General features: G+C 39.4%; 1 protein-coding gene across 1 annotated transcript in view; it reads left to right on the top strand.

Annotated features, from left to right (window-relative positions):
* The window catches only part of LOC129726710 (E3 ubiquitin-protein ligase ZNRF2-like), a 51,494-nt gene continuing 28,884 nt past the window's right edge, over positions 1–22,610 (top strand). The window contains exons 1-3 of the mRNA XM_055683716.1: positions 1–578; positions 788–1,834; positions 2,096–2,239. Coding sequence (XP_055539691.1) covers positions 1,735–1,834; positions 2,096–2,239 — 244 coding nt within the window. The 5' untranslated portion in view covers positions 1–578; positions 788–1,734. The remainder of the gene's footprint in view (positions 579–787; positions 1,835–2,095; positions 2,240–22,610) is intronic.

Genomic DNA, 22,610 nt, shown 5'->3' with positions numbered 1-22,610 from the left:
TTCGCAGTTCCACCAGTCAGTCAGTCAGTCAGTCAGCAGTGCAATGATCATCAGTGGTGAAGGAGCGCTAAGCTCAATTTCTCGGTGCGGTATGGACGGAAGTGTGTAGTGGCGGCGACAGTCAGTGTAACTGCGAATGAGAGTTTTTTTTTCTGCTCGAACTAATGGACGACACTAGTCTGTCTGTGCGTTAAGCCATCGTTATTCGTAGTTCAAGAAAAGGCACCATTGCCGTTCAATGTGCAGCTCGAAGCCAGTGAAAACGGAAGTGTAAATCCGGGTGGTTACCCAGCCCCATCGGGTCGATCCGACATAATGGTGAAATCTTGAAGGAAGAAAAAAAATAAACCCCCAAAATCGAGTTTGCTGAGTAGAAGTTCTAGGAGCGCTGCTGCGTGCTAAAAAAAAAAAAAAACAAAAAAAAAACAGGATGCTGGTCATCTGAGTAGCGGTGGGGAAATTGCGATTTCACTGCGTTCAATTGGGGTTCGATTTTGTAATTTACAATTTTCGAACAAAGCCTACCAGGACTGCTCCGTCCTCTGAGGGCACAGTGGGCCACAATAGTCGCGATTTGAGTGAGTAGCAAGTTTGAATTTTATTCGATTGATTTGAATGGAAATTGAAGTCGTAATTAGATGTTATTTATGTTACGTATCTATCATGTTTATTTGTCTTTTCGAATACCAATTCGGACAAGCAGGAGTAAAATTTTCTGAATCTTTGTTCGCCTACTGTGCAATCTGACGGAGCAGTTTTTTTTTTATTATTTCTCTGTTCTGTGTAGGAAAAATCTGCCTGCTGGTAAAAATGTGTGTGTGCGTGTAAGTGGACCCCTGTTGTGTCGGAAAGAAGTGTCAGTACGAGCGAGCGAGCGAGCAAGAACAACAATAACAATCGCAATCAGTCCGTCAGTCAGCAGCAGTCGGATTGCTCCCCGTTCGAACTAAACCCAAACATCAGCTGCGGGAGCGAGAAAAAGACGAACGGGCCCTGCCTGGTGTGAGCAAAGACTGCTGACAAGAGCAGAAAGAAGTAAAAGTGCTCAAACCCCCCTCTAGCAGAGTAGTGTTTGTGTGCGGTGTGTGCGCTGCTTTGTGTGTCAAAAAGTGGAGCCCTTTTTCAATAAATTCAACAATAAAAGCAAATAATTAGTGGATTGAAAAGGTCGGAACACCTTGGCGAAGCTAGTGCTTGGGTCCCCGGTGGGAGGCTGGCAGCACGCAGGTTCCCGAGAGAGTAACATCCAGCGGAAACCTGATCGTGACAAATATGTGAAATCGGATTTTGAAAGTTGGGTTATACAGGTTTCGTCGTCATTGGTGTTTTTTTTTTTTCGGTCGTCGTCAGTCGCGAAATCTTATCGTGTTTTCTTGATTAGTGTCAAGTGTATGTGTGCCACTCGGGTTAAGAAGTGATTTGACTCGCGCGAATTCGTGTGAAGTGGGATTTCTTCTTGTTCAATCGCTGCAAGAACAAGCGAAAACCAGTCTCAATATTCAGTGCGCGACAGTAGAAAACCATAGACGAACGTTGGTTGGTGTTGGTTGGTAGCGACGCAGCGCACTCTGTCGTGTGTGTGTGTCCTGCCGGAAGTTGCGGATAGCTGAGGATCCGTAACGTAAGAGCGTGAAGGAGGAGATAGAGAAAAAAAAAACAGTATTGGCGATCCGGAAGTAGAGCCGAAACACAGTGGCTCCAAACACGCAAGATTCGGTAGTTTCATGAGAAGAGATGGGAATAAAGGCCAGCACAGCAAATGGTGGACAATCGAGTCCTAGAGCTAGAACGTTCTCCACCAGCAGCAGCTCGGACATGGTGTCCGGCGGTGCAGGTACTACTACCTCTTCTTCCATCACCACCACTACTACTACTAGCAATAATAGGCAACGGGCTCGAAGCTTATCTTTTATGCCTTGCTCCTCTTCGGCAAATAACAGCCAGCAAAGTGCAATCATCAGTAATAACAATCATCATCAGCACCAAAATATGCCAAACCATCTTAACCACCACCAACAGCAACATCAACGGTACTACTACTATACTAATCCAGACGGCATCCGCCTGTTGTCCCCTTCTCCCTCTGTTGTTCCAGGAGCGCCGTACGAAATATCCTCCGCCAGTCCGGAAACCGACAGTAGCTCCGCCGAGGAAAATGCCGCGGCGAGTGCCGCCTCACTAGCGCTAGGTAGGGTCTATGCGGCCACATCCTTGCCCACGCACATCTGGTCATTGAATGGTAAGTTTTATAAACTAGTGTAAATCGCTCCTCTAGCTCTAGCAGAAACATCCGTTTGACTGTCGGCACCGCTACAGGGTCGGGATCAGGTGCTGAACCGAACACTATGAAGACAAGGGATTTAGTAGCCCTTTAAAAAAGTACGACGCCAGAGCAGCTGGTCCGTAAGGAATAATAGACAAAAAGCCAGGAGCAGCTGCAGTGTAGCTGTGCTCCTTCTCTCTATGCTGCCTACGGTTGCTCCTTTTTTCCTTTCCTATTATATTGCGCTGTAGATTTGTCAGCAACAGCTGTTTTGTTTTCATTCCGGTACGTTGGACGGACCAACCGAGAGAAATCGATCAACCAAATGATGGTTGGTCCCCCCAGAAGAACAACAACTGCCGCAGCCCGTCTGCGAGACTTACTGGAGCGGCAGAATTGTTGCCATCGCGACACCGGTCTTCGCTGGAGCAGAAATGTGGCGTTGAAAGAAGTTTTTTTTTTGGTGTGTGTTATGCGCTGCTTACATGTCAATTCGAACGCGGGTTTTGTTTTAATCCGGTGCTTTGTATTCAATTTTTGTTTGCGGACGTCGAACTACGTCTAACTTTAAAGGATGCAATTTTAAAAAATTTCTCTCGCTTCTCGTGGAACGTTTTTTGTTTAGGGGTTTGGACTTCGAGAACTGTGCCAAAATGTTTGTTGACCGAACCTTTTCGTCTCAACAGATCAACTAATGTTCGTTACGCCATTGTTTTGAAAGTTTGTGAAAATATTTTCTCTTACTCGATTCAATGGTTTGCTGTTAAAATTTACAGCAGTAGCACAAAGAAAAATAGGAGAAATGACCTCTAACACCCTTCTGGTTCTGGGGAGACAAAAAGTGTCCCTATTAGTCGTATACCTATATTCCTCTCTTGAAAGCTGATACTGAGGTGCAAGAGCCTTCAAGAAAATGACATTGTCTTGCCAGTCCAATTGGGCTGCCCATCCACAATCAATCGTTTCATCGATAATCTAAGAAGAGGACTGAAGGATTTTTTCGAGGGGGAAAAAGCAGTAACATTCTAGCACCTACAGACGTTTCTTCCAGTTTCCTAGCACTCCATGTGATAAGACTTTTGAACATCTAGTTACTTCTACTCCAGTATATTTTCATCTTTAAGCAGTGAAGCTTGCAGATCAAAATGAAAAACTCGTTTCACTAAGTTCAGACATCATAGATTCGAACTCTGTCTTGTATTAGACTTGTTTCTTGATACTATTTGGAAATAAAGAATAGTTTTGATCAGTCTAGTTGTAACCTTTAAACATGATTTCAACCGGCCCTGAGTCAGTGTTTAGATCCACTAATCGTCGTTGTCTGGATCTCGTTTTTTAGATGACGTTTGTTGTCCTCATTGGCACGTTTCAGAAGAACCAGTAATGATTGTAGCGTACTGTGGTATCAACTACTCGTTGGCATGTGGGTTTTTCTGACAAATCAATCCAACTTCCGTACAACGAACGTTGAACTCTCGAACAGTTCACTGATATAAATGATGACGTGGCCTTCGGCAACCACATGATACTAGATTGCGTATTGATTATTGTGCCGTTTCTATCTATAAGTTTTTAAACTATTGTCAAGAAGACTGTATTTGTCAGAGGATCAAAATGAAGAATCGACTCAAGAAGTCTAGTCGATTACTTCTGAATTCATGAACTTGAAGATGTGAAAGCTGATCGTGAAATTTTTCAAACGTCGCATTTTAACAGGGAAGAATGAACCATATACGCCCTACCACAATCATGTTGTCAGGTTGACCATGACTTGTGTACAAGGCTTGGGATTATTGAAGGAATAGTTTTGATGATTCCAGTTCTCATAGGTCGACAGTGGCTCATTCTGCTTCAGTTAGACTTCATTCAGCTCGGTTATGGGCTTTTTGTCGTCAGGATCCCAGACATCCTATTAACCGCAAGTCACTCTCAATCTGGTCAAGTCATTGTCCACGTTGTGCTTTTCTGTTTCTGGTGCCGTAAAAGTTAGTTGATTGCGGCACCAAAGGTCACATCCTTGGTTGCGGCACATGGCCTTAGCGAAAGTGTCTAAACTTCTCGTAGAACTTCCGCGTAGCATTGTCACGGGAGAGTTCTTCCAACACAAACTTCATGCTAGCTTTTCTTTTGTCGGATCGTGGTCATGCCCGGACGAACACATAAGTTTCGCAGAGATTCCCTAGGATTCCTCACACTGGAAACGTGGCCGTCCGCGATAAGAAACAGCGAGATACGACCAAATACCACCCAATATGGGTATTTCCGAAATCGTGATGATGCATAAAAATTACAAATCAACCTCAGACAACATTATGAGTTGTAAAATGGCAACTTTTGGACTGGGAAACTGCCGAAAATGACCCAAAACAACCAAATATGGGTGTTTCTTCAACCAGAATGATGCTCAGAGGCCAGAAATTGTCACAAAATGTCATTTTGAAATACAAGATGGCGACTTCCGGTTTCTGAAAAACAGCCGAAAATGACCAAATACTACCCAATATCAGTGTTTCTTCAACCAGAATGACGCTAAGAGGCCAGAAATTGTCTCCAATTACCATTTTGAAATCCAAGATGGCGACTTCCGCTTCCTGAAAAACAGCCAAAAATGGCCGATTTCCATCCAATATGAGATGCTTCGATACCAGAATGATACACAGGAGCTAGAATCGACCACAGACACCATTTTGAATTCTAAGATGAGGTGACTTCCGGTTTCTGGAAAACAGCCGAAAATTACTAAATAACACCTATTATGGGTGTTTCTTAAACCAAAATGGCGCTCAGGGGCCAGAAATTGTCTCCAAATGCCATTTTAAAATCCAGGATGGTGACTTCCGGTTTCTGAAAAATAGCCTAAAGAGACCAAACACCACCCAATATGAGTGTCTCTTTAACCAGAATGATGCATGAAGCTAAAAATTGACCTCAGACACCCTTTTTTTGTAAGATTTGGACCACTGCGACCATTGTTTTGGTCTTTTGTGGTATCAGACACCCTTAGTAAGATGGTATCTTCTGGGAAACAGCCGAATACTACTACATATGAATATTTCCATAATCGAAATAATGTATAAAAGCCAAGCATTGACCCTGGACATCATCTGGAATTCGAATATGACCACTTTCAGTTTCTGAAAAACAACGAAAATAATTGAATACCATCCAATAGAGGTGATGTAAAACTAAAGGCAAAAAAAGAGGATGTTGTCATTCCGATAAAACCTATAAATTCAAACGATTTAAACAAATCCCAAGAAATCAATGAATTTGGAATGTTGAAAATTATTAAATTAAACACAAAAATAGGCGGGACGCAGTTTGCTGGGTCAGCTAGTTACTACATAAAAACTAATGTTATCAGAATTTCCCTTCAATGTGTTCTAAAATGTCACTGATTTTTATCACCATTATGATCAAAGAAATTCCGTTCGTATTTCAAGAAGCTGTTCAAACTATTCATAAAACAGGTAGGTACTTATTACGGGAGTCTTCTTTTCTGTATGGACTTCCTCACTGCGAACAGAATCGTTGATCTATTGTGAGATATGCCCGGGTGTCTGCTGTATCCTGCACTTCTATTATTAGCAATACCGCTATTGAAGTGACATTGCTTATTATTTTTTATCAGTGCTTGTGTGTAATGTGCTACCCTTCTTTTTTAAACGTTTACTGTTCTTCTATACCGAGCCTCGTTCATCCTGCCAAATATCGCCAATTATAATTCCTTAAGAACTTTCGTTGTGCGTCCTTCTGGCCAGTTTTATTGATAAGAGGAACTTATTTTTGTTAAGAGAAAGTCACGCAAAAGTATTGTAGATTTCAACGTAAAGGAAGGTTAACTGGTGGGAAGCCTGAGAACAAACCCATGCTTGAAGTCTTTTTTTGTCATCGAATGACCTGATTCTACTAAGATTCGAACCCACGACCATCCGCTTGACAAAGCGGACTCTGTAACCTTGCGGCTACGCAGCTCCCCTTGTTACGGGAGTCACTTCACAGTGAAATCAGAGTGGAGTGAATAAAGCACTATAATGGGACTCACCTAAGTGAGAAAAACGTCGCAAAGTGACATCTGCCGTGAAATATGGGTTATTATGAGTGTCATCTCAGTGAAGTGAAAACGGAAAAAGCGACATTTCGCGTGGAATTATTTCACGACTATTTTGAACGGTGAAATGATTCCACGAAGATGAGATATGATAATGATAGATATTGAATTTATTTTTCAGCAACGAAATGAATCAGAATTCAATCCGTGCCTGGTCAAAATTTGAACTTTTCGACAGCACACTAGTTCATGAAATTTTCGATACCCAAAAAAATTTTAAATTTTTAAGCTGGGAAACTTCACTTCACGGAGCTAATTTTTGTCACTTCACTATAGGTGAAATCGGGAATAGGTCTCAGAAAGTTAAGTGAGCGTGAGAACGAAAAATATTTCACCGTGAAGTGACTCCCGTGATAAGCACCACTGGCATTGCCTAACACAGCGGCATCCGTCGAATAAACTATATAAGTTATGCGACGCATCAAGAGTTATTTGTGGCGTGATTCTTTTTTAAACGACTCTTGAGCGCAAAAACTGTTTTTTTTTTCAGCATAAAAGGCTAGTTCGAGACCTCTACGGTTCGGTTTTCATATTCGATGAAATACTTTTTCTCTGCAACTTCCGAGTTGCGTTTATTTACGTTGCACTTTTTTGTGCCGGATGCTGAAAAATATCAGGGAAATTAATGTTATATTTCAGGGAATATCAGGGAATTTCATTTTGAAAACTTTTTCGCCACCCTATCTAAGAAATGATGCAGATATCATTATTTTACGAGGAAATTATCGAAAAGTTCATGCTCATAATAGACCGTAGGATTCCTTCTTCATATAGATAAATGCAGAGAAATTTTTAAAATCTGTTACCACAATACTATGGTTTCAATGTTGCAAATGTTGATTGAGCAGGTAGTCCACTTGGTCACGCGTCGCTTCTGGTTGAAGCCTTTACATGTCTCAAAAATCCTACAAGAAAATCTTCTACCTTAGAGGTACGGGCTCACTCCCATTACCCCTGCAAATCGGAGCGTTTATGTACGTGTATGCATTTGGATTTTTGGGAACTAGTCAGAAGGTTTTCCATATGCGATTCGAACAGATTCTATTCGTATCACAGAAACGATTCCTTTCATAATGGGATTCAACGAGTTAGGGGCCATCCACATACCACGTGGACAGATTTTTAACGATTTTGATCCCCTCCCTCCCCCTCTGTGGACAACTGCCCAGATAAATTCTAAAAAAATTGTATGGACCGTGGACATTAGCCAACCCCCCCCCCCCCCCAAAGCTGTCCACGTGGTATGTGGATGGATTGATGGATGTGGAGGTATTTTGACAATTCTCATTCAGGATTTTCTATGTGTTAATCAGGGCGTTGTTGTATTCTCAGTGTCGCCGTGGATGAATCCTGCTCTCCTGAATCCTTCTCCTGAAAATTGGCATGGAAGAGGATAGAAAAAATTGTTCCTATAGAATCCATCAGCGTCAATGGCTGAGTAGCGTAGCGTAGCGTGATCACGGTATATTTCGTAAATTGCAGGCTGATGACTATCACTTCCATTCAGATTGCTTGAGAAGCAATGTTTGGGAGTTACATACTAACCAATCTACGCTGAAGTAGGCATAAGAGTCATAGAGGATATTGATGATGCGGTACTTACCTCATAAAAGGCCACCGACTCAACGACACTCCCGTAAGTATAAGTACCAGGGATTTGGAGGGGTTGGATAGGATTCGCATCAAGCAAGCGATTGTTGAGTTCTTTTGGCGTTACTCAAGTTGCACAACGAGGAGGCAACCCCATCAGCCTCAACTGCTGAGTACAGTGCCGTTTCGATTTTATCACGGTCAAAAAAAAAACACTTTCCGTCGAATTCAGCGAGACTGTAGATGCGAGGAAATTATGGAGCTTAGTATTTTCTGTTGAAAAGCATTGAAATCTAACCAAAATACTGATTTTTATCATTTTACCAAATCCATTGTTTTGTTAGGTTCACGTGAGGGTGTTTTTTGACCGTGATAAAATCGTATTGCCAGAAATAGTATGGCGCGAGTACTCAAAAAGTACAAGGGAACATCGGACTGAAACACTTGATCGTGAACTGCCGTCGAAGATCATACAGAAATTCAAGATTGATTCCTAAATTTTGGATGCGATTGAACGAAAAAACTGGTGTACTGTACTACGAATCTGTCTCCGAAAAGGATACAAGTTTTGAAGCAACAAACATCGGCCAGAATCTGAGTACGTACGCTGTGCTGACGAAACGCGAAGGTTGTGTTTTGGTCGACAACCAAACCTATGTGAAAACCGATTTCAAACAACTCTCGGGGGTCAAATTTTACAAGGCACCAACTCGTGGCATGGTTTCAAGCAGGTTTAGGTTTGATTTTCGCGGACAAATTCACGAAAAAATTTACGATCTGACAAAAATATGTTCGTATTAACGAAGGCAATTTTTTTGTGACGGAGAAGACAGTGACTTCGGATGTCTACAAAAGACCTCAAGAAGCGGATTTTGTCCTTCTTAAGGTCCAATCAGCTTTAATTCCTTTACCTGGTCTTCTTGGCGGTTGTTCCGTTACGTATTATTTCCTTCATTAGTCACGGTATTTCAGGGTTTTCTAGAGTGGGAATAGTTAATCTTGGCGCTAACAGACTCCTGTTGCAATTTATACCAAACAAGTGTGTATTATGCACGTGCATCTAGGCGTAGATTTTAAATTCCATCGATAACAAGACGCTCCATCCCAACCACAGGATTAGGTTGGTTTTTGCTCCGGCGGGATGGATTAAAATCACTAGGTAGCTGCTAGAAATGTTTTCGTGTTTGTTTACGTACCCCTCCTCAATAGGAAAATGAATATCTCAGTTTGTAGTGCGTGCTGTGCTGTGAAGTGCTTCTTGGATGTATGAATATTGATGCAGAATTGTCGAAACTGAATACATCTAAATAATAAATTTTTCCAGTCCGATCTCTATTCCGGTCCTTTGAAGTCTGGTCCGAAGAATGGAAATAAAATTGACCAGTCGTAAGAAAGTGGTCGTTTCGTGAAGTTGGTTTTACAAATTCAATAATTGTTTCATTGCTGATTTTACAATTGTTTATGTGGTCCCTTGTTAAGAAACTGAAAGATTCATTTGTAGAATTACAGCAAACAAAAATCTTGATATTGAAGGTTCATTCGATAATACATACTCATACTCAGCTAGATTCTTAGATTAAGGTTTCAGCGACTGAAAATGGCCCGAATTTATCAGCAAAAGCCAATTTGAACCTACTAGGGACATAACCTTGACCAGTGTTTTTATAAATCTTTTATCCGGAAAGCTAACTTCACGTAGAAATAAAAGTCATCGTCCATGAGAATAAATCTTCCTCATTTGTACAACTTCAGGGCTCGTTTTTTGGCTACTAGATTCTGCTTGGGTGTCCTGCTTGGTTGCCTATTGGCCCAAAGAAACGAGATCCTTCCTCGCTTTGGCTGGCAAAAGATGAGCTTTTCCCGTATTCCATCAGCCTAGTGACAGTACGGGTGACATGTTCCATCCATTTCTGTGTAATCACCCATTTGTCTAGCCAACATGAATAGTAAGTAGTCACTCGGTCGTTAGGCTTGCCATCCCGGTCGGTTAATCACGCCATCCAGGCGGACATCAACAGCTGGACATCAAGCGACCACTCGGTACCGCTGTTCACAAACAAGTTGCCTGTTTACAGTTCGGAAGTTAACTAGCGTGTTGTGTTTCGCGTACGAGATGAAGTGATGACAGATTATACATTACAATCAATTTAGCACAACGGCTCATTCACTCTCGTCGTTATCACTGTTATCAGTATCAACCGTCTGCCTATCCCCCGGTGGGTTTTGCTCTTCACAACGATGTGCGTCGTTTGCTGCCATTCATGCGATCACATCTTATCGTCCACAGTACAAACACTTACGATGACCTCGTTTAAAGGCGAAGGCAGCTTGCCCTAGAATTCAGACCCCGAGTCGCCAAACAAAATCAAACCCGAAACATGCTCAATGTCACATCTGAACTCAAGACTTGAGGTTTATAATTAAATTACACCAATTGTAAGCCTGCCTCTAGTGACAAACAAAAATAAAGCTTCCCTAGCGTTATCGTTGTCGCCGTCGTCGTCGTCGCGTCCTCGTGGTTGCATTTTGTTTTATTTTTTTTTTCTACTTTGCTTAAACCGCTCATCCAACGGTCTGTGTGGCGGTGGTGGTCCGCCGCAGTCATCAGTTTGTTGCTTGTTTGGCAAAATGTGATAATAACAACATTATATTTAAGGAAACATACGTCATCGCGGTCGCAGCAGAGCCAAAAAGAAAGAAAAGAAAACGGTTTAGCGGTTAAACACGCGCACTGGCTGATTGGCTGACTGGTTATACACAACATTACTAGAGAAATTGAAGTTATGCAAAGAGGCAGCAGCACCAGGCGGAAAAGCTAGCAATCCACACGGATCCGAAACACGCGAACACACACACACACACATACAAAGTTGTTGTTCCTGACAGTTCCCAACTCGGCCAAGGGTTTAAAACCCTATTTTGAATAGCGTCGAATTCGTTGGGATTAAGCCACCGGAAACTGCGCACAACCACTCAGCACCGGTTTGGATGATGGGGTCAAGTACGGATCACGATAGTCGTGAAAAAGATCCCGTTCGAATGAAACGTACGATGCTTGACTTAAGACTAGTCGCTCGAAAATTCTGCTCCGCAGAATCGGAATAATTTCAAATTACTTGCTGTGCATTATCAGTCAAACTTATGAAGCGGTGCAATTCAGGAGGGGCTTCACACCGGCAATCAGCTTGGGAAATAATGCGCAGTGCTTTCAGCACAAAGAAGAACCTAATTATTCTGATTAGGACAGCGATAGAATGACGCACTCAGATGCTCATGTTCCTAATCTTTGCTGTGACGCAATGCATTTGATGAGCTCGGGCTCATTCTAGAGTTGGATTATTCCAATGTTATTTAGAAACTCATTTAAATTCATTACAGAATGAAATTGTTCCCAAAAAAACGTTAGCCAGACAGCCAATGCCTTACTTCCATTTGAAGCACTTTTCGTGTGTAGCACAGCATAAAGCTAGCTTACACTGCTATGTTAGGGTGCCAATTTATGGGAAAATTTTGAACTTCGTATTTAGTTCCGCGAAAGGTTCGTCTTTTCGAAAAAAGTCTCCAAGCAACATTCAAAATTTTAGCTTAATCGGGCTTCGGGAAGTGGTGCCTCCGTTAATGAAGTTGTCGAAATTGAATTTTTATGATGTAAAATGTCTTAGCAATACATAAAACATTGGCTCATTTCAAGATGGCTTGACAAAGTTTTTTTTTAATTCTTTAAGCACCAATATTTAGTGGTTAATTTGTGGTTTCGAAATCCAATTTGTGGTAATTTGTGGTTGAGTAATTTCTGAGAAATTTTCAGAAAACTGAGTCAAGTCATCTCTGAAAATGATTTCGCTTCAAATGAATCGGACAACGATGATATATACATCAATCGAAAGCTCTTAATTTGTGATTCACGAAAATGTAGTTTTTGTAGGCATAGTTCATATTAAAATAATTAAAAACTATTATTAAAATTTTTGAACATTGTTTACCTCTTGTTGTCAACACCGACCGTACGCGGCGTTGAATGAGCATAGTACTGGCACCTGCCGAAAGTAATACTAGTGGATTATCTAGAACATATCGACAGGTCGTTTTTTACGCGGGGGATGCGTTCCAAATTTGTATGGGCCCGCGTAAAAAAACGACTTTTTTGAGTTGCAAATATAACAAAGAAAACCGTCCTAAACGTTAAAACCTCGTTTGCATATGATAGTGGCCAATCTAGAGACCAAAATTCAATATTTTAAATTTTGAATATTTACACCAAAAGTTGTGATTTTTTTTAAAAACTGATATATGATCACTCGTGACCTAAAACGGAAAACGTGATTGAAATGAGGTCGATATCTTGTACCGTTTTTGAGTAATGGAGAAAAGCAACCCGCGTAAATACGACATACAGTTGTCGCTGCCGTTGAAAGCTTTTTTGTTTTATTATGCAGGGGGTAGTTGTAGTAGCATATTCCTGAGACGAGAAAATATCGAATTTTAATTCTAGTCAGCCCATTCCCAACCTTCAGGCATCATTCCGGTTTCTAAAATAGCCAACAGTCGAATACAGAGGGTAGTTGGTTACCAAAATATTATTATATTTATCGAAACAAAAATTTGTTCTTTATTATTATCAGGCTGTAATTTATTCCAAGAGTTAAAACGTATGTGCTAATAGATTTTAACATATAATAAATTTTGTATGAGAAAGACCAGATCACACCCCTAGGTGTATTAATTTAGGTTTTTTTTTTCAAACAATCGGTAAACGGCAAAACTACATTTCCGGAAATGATTCGACCGAAGATCGAGAAAATTACGGTCGCATGTCTACGTAAAACTTCACTTATTTTGAGGAAATTTACGTAAAACACACGGAGGCTTGTCAACTACAAATATCTGCTAATTGATCAACATTTGCATTTCGCAGCAAATCTGCACATATAGTATCCCTGCTGTTTACATACTGTTTCACCTAGAAATTCTCGGAGGAAGAGATTCGCGGTGAGAAAAATCGCCAACTCGGCAACTGGGTTTCATATGTCAGAGGTGCCAGATCTCTTCTCAAAGCGCAATGTTGACTAAAATTCGATTTGTATAATCGGTGGTGACGGTGAAAGTCCCTAAGAATAGTGAAGTGCTTCGCAAAAACTGTTAAGGTGATATATTTTATGTTTATGTTAAATTTTATACACCTTCACTTATTTTGTTACTCATACACAAGGTTTGTTGAACTACGGGTAAAGATCACTCACAGTATTCTTAATTCATTCATTGGCAATAGAACAAAAAATCGTATAGAAATAAACACGTTCTTTTTTGTACCTGATTGCAATACCTCTCAATGTGGTGTTACCTTTCTTGTTCGTTTGGTTCCAATTTTGACGGTTCGTTTGGCTCACCGCATATCTCTCCCTCTGAGTATCTCTAGTTTCACCATACTCATCGCTACACGAAAGCTTTCTGAGAAAAAATCATCTTGATGGTCTACCAGCGCCGCGTACGGTCGGTGTTGACAACAAGAGGTAAACAATGTTCAAAAATTTAAATAATAGTTTTTTAATTATTTTATTATGAAGTATTCCTACAAAAACTACATTTTCGTGAACCACAAATTAAGAGCTTTCGATTGATGTATATATCATCGTTGTCCGATCCATTTGAAGCGAAATCATTTTCAGAGATGGCTTGACTCAGTTTTCTGAAAATTTCTCAGAATTTACTCAACCACAAATTACCACAAATTGGATTTCGAAACCACAAACTAACCACTAAATATTGGTGCTAAAAGAATTAAAAAAAAAACTTTGTCAAGCCATCTTGAAATGAGCAACATTGAGATCTGGTGTTGTCTTGACAAAATACGTTGTTAAATAAACTTTCCGAGACTTACAATTTTTGATTTGATTTTTAATGAGTTTTTAAGGAAAAACTTCAAACTGTATTTTAAATACCTAATAATCACCACAATTGTCTCAATTGACAAAAGTTACTGCAATGCTTGATGGAGACGCATGGTGGTTTATGGTTTTTTAAACCATATTTTTAGTTATATTTAACGGTAATTTAAATTAATAAATTCTATCTCCAAAATAAAAATATATATTACTTATCCAATACCGATTTTAAGCCTAATCGCAGGGAAAATGAAAATTCGCTTACACCACGTGAAAAAAAAAAATTGGCTACAAATAAGTGGAGAATTTTGAAAATTTGATAAACGTACATTGAAAACAAAAAAGTTTGAGTAATAATGTAATAAAAGAAAATATCGAAGAAAAAGGTGAAAAAATGAGGTGAGCTTTGGTTTAATGAAATCACTAATTGCAACTAAATCGATATTTTGGAAAGTAGAAGAGTCGAAAGATTGAATAGATCGTAAAAAAAATTAAAAGGGGATAAATAATTGACTTTAAGACAAGTTTACAAAACGCGGTAACAAAACTTTGGAAACTAAAATTTGAAGTTTTCAGAACCACGGAGAATCTTATCTGAGCAAAAATGACTACACCCAACGCAAACGGGGAACATTTTATTACTTTAGGGCAATTTTTTATTACTTATTGTGTCTTATGACTGCGCATTATACACAAATAGTAACAAACAAAAAGTAATAAAAATTATGACGGCCACACGCTTGTATGTGTTTCTGGAGGAGAACATACAGCCAAGCACCCACCGCAATGCATGTGTTAGCAAGACTTCACTCGCTGCATTTGTATTGATGCAACGATCAGATTCATTTTTGCTTCCCTTCATCCACACATAATGGGAATCTCACCCGTCAACCTCAAATGTCTAATTAGAAACACTTTCGTTTCGTCCCCCAGTGTTTACATGAAATGGAAATATGTAATACTGTCTGACCAGAGTTGCCGAAGTTGCGAATATTGTCTGGATAGGCACGAGTATTGTATTTTCAAACAGGTGCAAATGAGTTTCCATGAACCAATGAGTATGTGTTTTAGATATCTTGCAGGAAAGCGAATGTTTTTGTTTTTCTCTAACGCAGTTTACAGATCGTGATGTCATTTAAAGACGCATTTCAAGTCTTTGAAATCATCAACGTTTGCCTACTCTATGACGGGGAAAATGCTGCTTGGCAGCTCTTGTCATATTTTTTCTCTACTCCGTATGCGAACTAATACACGCACACCGGATGAATTGGAGATTGAAGAAACTTGTAACATGTGCAACATATGCGACGGTGTGTGATTTTTTTTTGCTTGAGATGGAAAGTAAGCAGTTTTCGACAGAAAAAATCTTGCATGTGGTTGAAACGACCATTATTAGATAGTCGTACTCCCGTAACACGTGCTAAATTTATGTCAGTATGTGTTGTTACTTGACTGGGGAAGAATTTTATTGCCTTTATAGTAATAGGTTTGTTACCCAAAAGGCAATTTTGCGCTATTGCTTCTAAAGTAATAAGGAAAAGTTTTGCGTGTACTTTTTTAAAAGGAATTATTTGATTGAAAAAAAAATCAATAACCACGATAACACTGATCAACAAAAGCGAAAAAAATTGCCCTGAAGCTCAAAATAGTTGCTCTAACAAGATTATAGCTTTTTACCCATTCCTGTGAATTTTAGTGCTTCTAGTTAATGCAGACGTGCCTAGTTGCTCACCGGGTTCGTTGCTCCTACGTTTGCTTATGAGAAAACTCATTGAAGTCTTAAAAAAAAAATCTTTGCTGTGCTTCTAGAAAAAATCGCAGGAACGGTTACAAAGCTGTAATCCTTCATATCGTTTTAATTTAAGCCCCAGGCCCATACCTGTGTTCACCTGTGTAAATAATCTGAACTGCAAACTAAATAAGAAATTTTGTGAAAATTACTGGAAAAACCATCAACATTAAAAAACATGTATATTGAGAAAAAAAAAACGCTCACACAATTCGGAAAAACTTTCACAACTTTGTAATAAGAGAGGAAATAGGAACAAAACATATAAAAATTTTAAGAATTATTATTACAGTGCAGTGGTTTGTGCAGTATTATAAATAGGATGGCGTAAGAAATGCAAAATGCGTTTGAACAGAAATTAATTAACAAAGTGTAGAAAAATGGGAATTAAAAACGGTACAAAGGACAAAATGTATAGTAAAATTATATTAAAATTCAAAACAATAAAACTTTTGTAAATCTCAGAATCATTTCGAAAAAAATCACTGTGAAATTTAAAAAAAAGTGTGACATGAAAATAAGCAAAAAAAAAACAAACAAAATGCACTAAAGTCTTATTTTCGCGAAAGATACGTAGTGTGTAAAAAACACCTAAATTCTGAAATCTAAGTAAATTCGGACATCCGCAAGAAAAACTTTACTTGCTGAAGGTTTTTAATCATTTCCGCAAAATACTTTCGGAAAAAATTAATAGAATGGTAATTCCCACCTGCAGATCGAGCTAAAAATCAAGAAAAAATATAAAAAGATTAGGCCAAATCAGTGAACATTCAGTAATCAGCTAAAGTAAACTCATCGGTTTAAAACCATGCCGCATAACGACTTTTCTGGGAAATGTGCATAAAAAACGCGTTAATTTATCACAGAAAATACAAAAAACGAAAGAGAAAAAAATCTTGCCGAATGAAACAGGCTACACAAACAATTCAATAAGGAAAATATATGAAAAGATTCACAAGAAAATTAAAAAAAAAATACGTAAATGAAGACGTGCAAAACATAACAGAATTGCAAAAAATTTTAAATATAAATTTTATTTTGTCTGATTCCGCAGTCTAACCAACGTTTCGATCCTGTTGGTTGGAATCATCATCAGGATCTGTTTAACATTGTATTTCATTACTTAACAGCATTGGAAAGGATACATAAATCACACTTAGTTAACAACAAAACAAAATTCGCTCGACACATCAGTTTGTACGGTTACAGAGAAAAACAAAATTACCGAGAATATAGCCTGTAAATAAATAGAAAGGCTAGAAATATGCTTTCGAATAGAAACCTTATATCAAATCAAGATTTTTTTTTAAAAAGTTAGCATTTAACGAAATTTAGAACAGCACAAATTTGGTGGCACTTTTAAAAATCGCAAAATTATCAAGAAATACTGAACATTTAGGGCTTTAATCTTTCAATCTAAACAAAATCATAAAATGGGTATGGAAAGAGAAAGCTGATATAACTCAGCAACAAACTGAAATTTTATCGATTTCATGAGAAAAATATTTATAAAAAAGCAAAGAGGTAAAACAAAAACAATCCAAGGATTTGTTTAAAATTGGTCAAAAAAAATCCGAAAGACGATGTCAATCATCATAAAAGCGACGAAAAAACGTAAGAAGAAAAGTAGAAAATAAACAGGAGAATACCAATTTCAAAAGTTAGTAAAATGTGTGGAAAAAGACAAAACAAACAAAAATGGAAAACAAAAGTGCAAGACTTAAATAACGAACGAAAATGACCTGAAGCTTATCCTTTGGCTGTCTGTCGCACTTATTTTGCACGCCGGAATATTTGTAGGCACACCTGGATGCACTCAAATGGGGTGGTCTGCTCTTAGATCGACCATATTTTGATCGATGGTTGGCACTTTTCAGACGTTATTACACTATTTCGTGGTATCCAAGATCCACGCCCGGTTGTTCAACGTATTGGAATCAAGGACAACGAGGACGATACGGTTGAGTATCCGGGATCCACGGTTATCAATTGGAGGAGTGGCTGCAGAGTATTCGCAGAAAGTTGATAAGCGGATCGTTAAGTAAATTTGAGGGGACCTGAACGAACAGTAGAGACATATTCACAGTACGATCAGCACTTCAGCGCGAGAAGTGTTAGGTACAGCAGCGACAATCATGCCCAGAGAGTGGTTTAACGCATTCAGCGACCGCGCCAGAAGTAACATGTTGGCTACGGCTGTGACATCTCAGAGCAGCTAGAGCTAGAGCTGTCAAAAAGAGACTCTATCGCCGGATGAAACGTCAGCAATGGGAGTGTGTTCCTGCGGAGGCGGAGTTGTGCTGCTCCAGGCACGACGCGAGGAGCTCGTACAAAAAGATTAACGAAATCAGGAAGCGAATCTAATTACCGATAAATCAGAGGTGGTTAGGCGTCAGATGAAACATTTTAGTGTGCTGTTGAACTGGATCTGACTGGATCCACCGATCATGGCCAAGGCGAAAAAGCAATTAAAGAGCTGGAGAACTGTAAGGCAGCTGGGAAGGACGCCGTTCCCGCCGAGCTTTTCAAAGTTGGAAGGGAACAGTTGTATCGTACCATTCCCTGGATCATGCTGAAAGTGTGGGCTAATGAAGAATTGCCCTCGAAATGGTTGGAGGGTCTCATATGTCCGATCTACAGAAAAGGCCACCGCTTGGACTTTAGTAACTATCGGGGTATAACTCTCCCCAATACCGTTGTACAAAATTCTCTCCCGCATCCTGCTCCATCGACTGAGGTCGTTGTAGAAAATCCTTGTTGGTGTATACCAATGTGGTTTTCGAGGGGGACAATCCACCACGGACCAAATGTTTACCTTGCGACAAATTTCGAGAATTCCACTTGCAGCCTCACCATCTGTTCATAGGCTTCTAGGCAGCGTATGACTCAGTTAAGAGGAATGAGTGGCTGATAATGTAAATCATGGTTTTCCAACAAAACTAATTACACTGGTTCGTGTCACTCTTGATGGTTCCGTCAGAGGTTCCCAACGGCCTTCGACTAGAGGTAATCTGTCGATGAGGATGCTTGCGTAACAGGTGTTACACGACTGGATGATTGCAGTCCCAGTCCGTGTGAGTGATATAGCGACATATTCTAGATTCGGCACTAAATTGATAATCGGTCTGTCGTTTTTTATCCTGGTTCAAACCATAATAAAATTGATCTTGGTTTGAACTATATTAAAAAAAAAAATTTAATAGTCATATTACTAGATTTAGTTATTATGGATTAGAATGCTGAATACGACCTGGTTTTTCTGTATTATTTTAAAGTATTTAAACTACCGATATACAAGCAAAACCAGTTTTTAAAAAGTTCAGGCATGGATAAAAGATTTTTTCAATTGGAAAATTAACTAAAATAGATTTTTAAAGAAAAATGTGACTATATTTTTTCAATCCTGCTTCGAGCAACCGATGATCGTAGTTCAACTAGCAAACTTCAATCAAAACAGTCTCAATAATATCCTCGAAAATTTCACGGAAAGCTCGAGGAAAAGTCCTCTGAAACACATTCGGCGGTCGCACAATTGGGGACTAAATAGTTTTTGATATCCGCTTGAATTGATTCCTATAAAACATTGCAGTCCAAAAAAATCCCGTTATGCAGCTGAATTTGACAGATATGGGTTCCAAGCACTTAAGTTGACTCCCATAAGTCTAATATCAGAATCCTTGTTCCGTTATATGTCGATCGAAGCACCTGCTTATCCACGAATTGAAAATTTTCGGTGAAATCTGTTTCCTTTAGTTTTTAAGAGACAAAAATTCTTACCGCATCACTTATCACTTCGGCTCAGAAATCAATTGAAATCATAACTCGCAGCGTTGATCTCGCGACCCACCAGAAGAGTGAAGAACAACAACATCATTTCTTCTTATCTAGGGAACACTTGCACGGTGCTGGTAGCCGTCATGCGCCTCTCCCCTTACCTTCCTCTCTTCCGGTTGGTTGCTGGTTTCGTCCAGCACACAATTGCCGGTAACAAAGAGAGCGCACAAGTGCGCCACACTGCAAGTGTCTTTTCATTGTATTCGCGAGGCGGATCGGATAGGAAAGCCTGCAATAACCGTCATCATTGCCGTCGGTCCGCCCGGGGTGGTGCCAATCATTGAAAGGAACGCCTGTTCGTGAGACCGGCAAGAAAGAAGCGATGGCCATCAGAAGCGCTAGAGTGTTGTACACACACGAAAATGGAAAGAAGAACGCACAAAGTATGTTTAAGTTCAAGTGTCTGCAGTTGCTTCCACTACATAGGTTTCGCTGCTAGAGAACTACTGTTGCGAGGAGGACAACGGCGGCGAGGGGCTGAAGATGATCTGTGAGTTGGAGTAGTTAGTAGTTCACCCCCGTATTTATGATCCACAGGGCAAACATCGGAGGTGCGAAGAAGGACACAAACGAGAGTGCACTTCGTTTTTGCACTTTGTTGTGCAAGTCTGTGCTGGCTGGCTGTCGATCCGTTCCGTTCGGTTTCTTGCTGCTGGTTCAGGTGGGGCGGACGACGTGCGGGAACTCACTGTTGACGTCTCGGAAGCAAATATGTAATCACATTGGAGTCACTTGCGTAGCGCTTGCTGTTCTTTGTTGGTTGGTGATAACCAACGGAACTTTAAAAAGCCAGGATAAGTTTTGTTAAAATAGTGTTGATAGAATAGCGTGAAAATTGCACCAGGAAAGTTATGACATTCCGTGAAAGCTTTCGCTAAACTGTTGTTCTCCCATGCTTGAAATGTGCAATGATTTAAAGCATTTTTTTCGTTTTCGCTCAAACCGTGTTGAGAGACAGAGAATTTAGGCAAATCGTGCCCAATTCCAGTGAAGATATTGGCGAGAAAACTCGAATGCTATTTCACCAGCATACCTCGTATGCCGATTCGCTTGGATTACGACGACGACGGCGACCAACGAAGCGGCGTAGATTTCGCACATACTTCCGTCGGAGGCTATGTTGTGGCGGTTAGCGTTGCGAAACGCCAAGCATGAATACTGGCGAGAAACTTTTCTTTCACGTGCTCTTCCAAGTAAAACAGTTCGGCTGACCTCGAAAATCCCAAAAACTAATAAATTAAAAAACAACAAGCCTTCGTCCGCACGAACTTATCACTCATATAGTAGCTGATACTCCTTGTGCGTGAACACTGAAGTTGCTTTTTGTGCGGTTTTCACCCCTCGCAGACATCCCCCGCGTAAAAATCACATCCAGTGTACTAGGCTATACATGTGTGTATGCATGAATAATCGAAAGCAAAGCGTTTTTTTTTCTCCTTTCCGAGCGCACGGGTTTTTGCTCCGCACAGCCAGCTGTCAGTTCACCACCAGACCGATTTCAAGTTGAAGGTTTTCCGGACTGTAAACACGCGCTTCTGCTTTCTTAGCGACAACTTTAATCAATACGGATCCGGCTCCTCACGTAGCGAGTGAGCAGAGCAGCACGGCCCAATAAAAGTATACAACAAAGCTCCTCTCGGTTGTTGGCACGAGCTTGACTACTATGTTTGGAACTATCCCCATCGTCACACAAAGAGGGATGGGGGGAAAAACCCCGGATGAAAGCTTGGGTTGTTTTTTTTATGCGTTCGTTAAATGGTTAGAGACTTCAAAAAGCCGAGGTGCTTTATTGGGAAAGATAGATAATGATGTCGCAAAAAGAATGTGATTTTTGTTTGGTAAAGAAGAACTTATTTAAACACATACGGAAATTTTTTGAATAATCTAATGATCCTACTGTGTTAAGCGATCGTAAATCGTTCTAGGACATATTGTCGAACAAACAAAAAATAAAAATAATGCGTCTTTTGCCTGTTCAGTGCCATTAAAGGGTATTTAATAAACGTGGCTACGTCTTATTTTAGTACGGTGGCATGCTGTGAAAAGTGTAACGAAGTGAAAGTTTTTCGAATGCTTATAACCTTTCTACCACTGAACGGATTTCGAACACCAGTGTCTGGATTGATATTTAAAATACTTCCAATCTTTTGGCATGATATTTGGTGTATCTTTTCAATTATTAACAAGCGTAAAGTTAATTTCAATTTCGTTCAAAGTTATATACATTTGAATATTTATTACACTGGGGACTTTTTTTACGCGGGTTATTTTTATGCGGTTTTTCATATGCTTGGCTTTTTTTCGCGACAATAACGCGGGTTATTTTTACACGATTTTTTTTAAATAACGCGAATTATTTTTACGTGATTTGGAAGATTACTTTAACGCGGTATGAAATAAGTTTAGTAGAAGTAAATCTAATAAAGTGAAAAATCAATCGTATGGTTCATGACAATAAGATTTTCTGTTTCATCAATCTAAATAATGCATATTTTCAATATATTTGCTGTTATTATCAAATAATAGGCAATTTCCGTTGATTCGGGAAAAAGGATCAAAAATACATTAATAATTGTTTAACGATACGAGTCAGGGTCGTTGCGATTAACTTCCGATTTAAGAACGAAATATGGTAAAATCATTATAAAATTAGTATAACAAAGGTAAAAGTTAATGTTTTGTTCATCAATGAATTTTCATCTTGGAAGCACTATAAACTCAGTTTGTTTATTTTGTTAACATTTTTATATCATTTTTCAAGTTCATATGTACTTATTACGTGCTATTATTTTTAATCGGATCTTTTTATTGAATGGAGTTTTTTTACGCGTTTTTTTTTCAAATCACGCGGTTTTTTTATACGCGGATTTATTCAACCTGATACAACCAACTGCGTGAAAAAAGACCCCAGTGTACTCATTTCCCTAACGAAGAATTGGAAATAAATGAAGAAAAGAGCCAAATTGTGCTAAAAAAATACATTCGTATTTATAAATTTTAACATTGGTTTTCTGTTGACTCGTACTGTTGGATCAAGTCTAAACTTAGATAATTAATAATAATAATAATTTATACATTTTATACGTAGAAATACGTCTTTCGGGAGGTTTCTGAGAGGGTGTAAAATGAAAATAAAACGCT

Source organism: Wyeomyia smithii, chromosome 1, assembly GCF_029784165.1.
Source record: "Wyeomyia smithii strain HCP4-BCI-WySm-NY-G18 chromosome 1, ASM2978416v1, whole genome shotgun sequence".
Lineage (NCBI taxonomy): Eukaryota > Metazoa > Arthropoda > Insecta > Diptera > Culicidae > Wyeomyia > Wyeomyia smithii.
The sequence above is the reverse complement of the archived record's forward strand: the minus strand, read 5'-3'. Positions and strand labels throughout refer to the sequence as shown.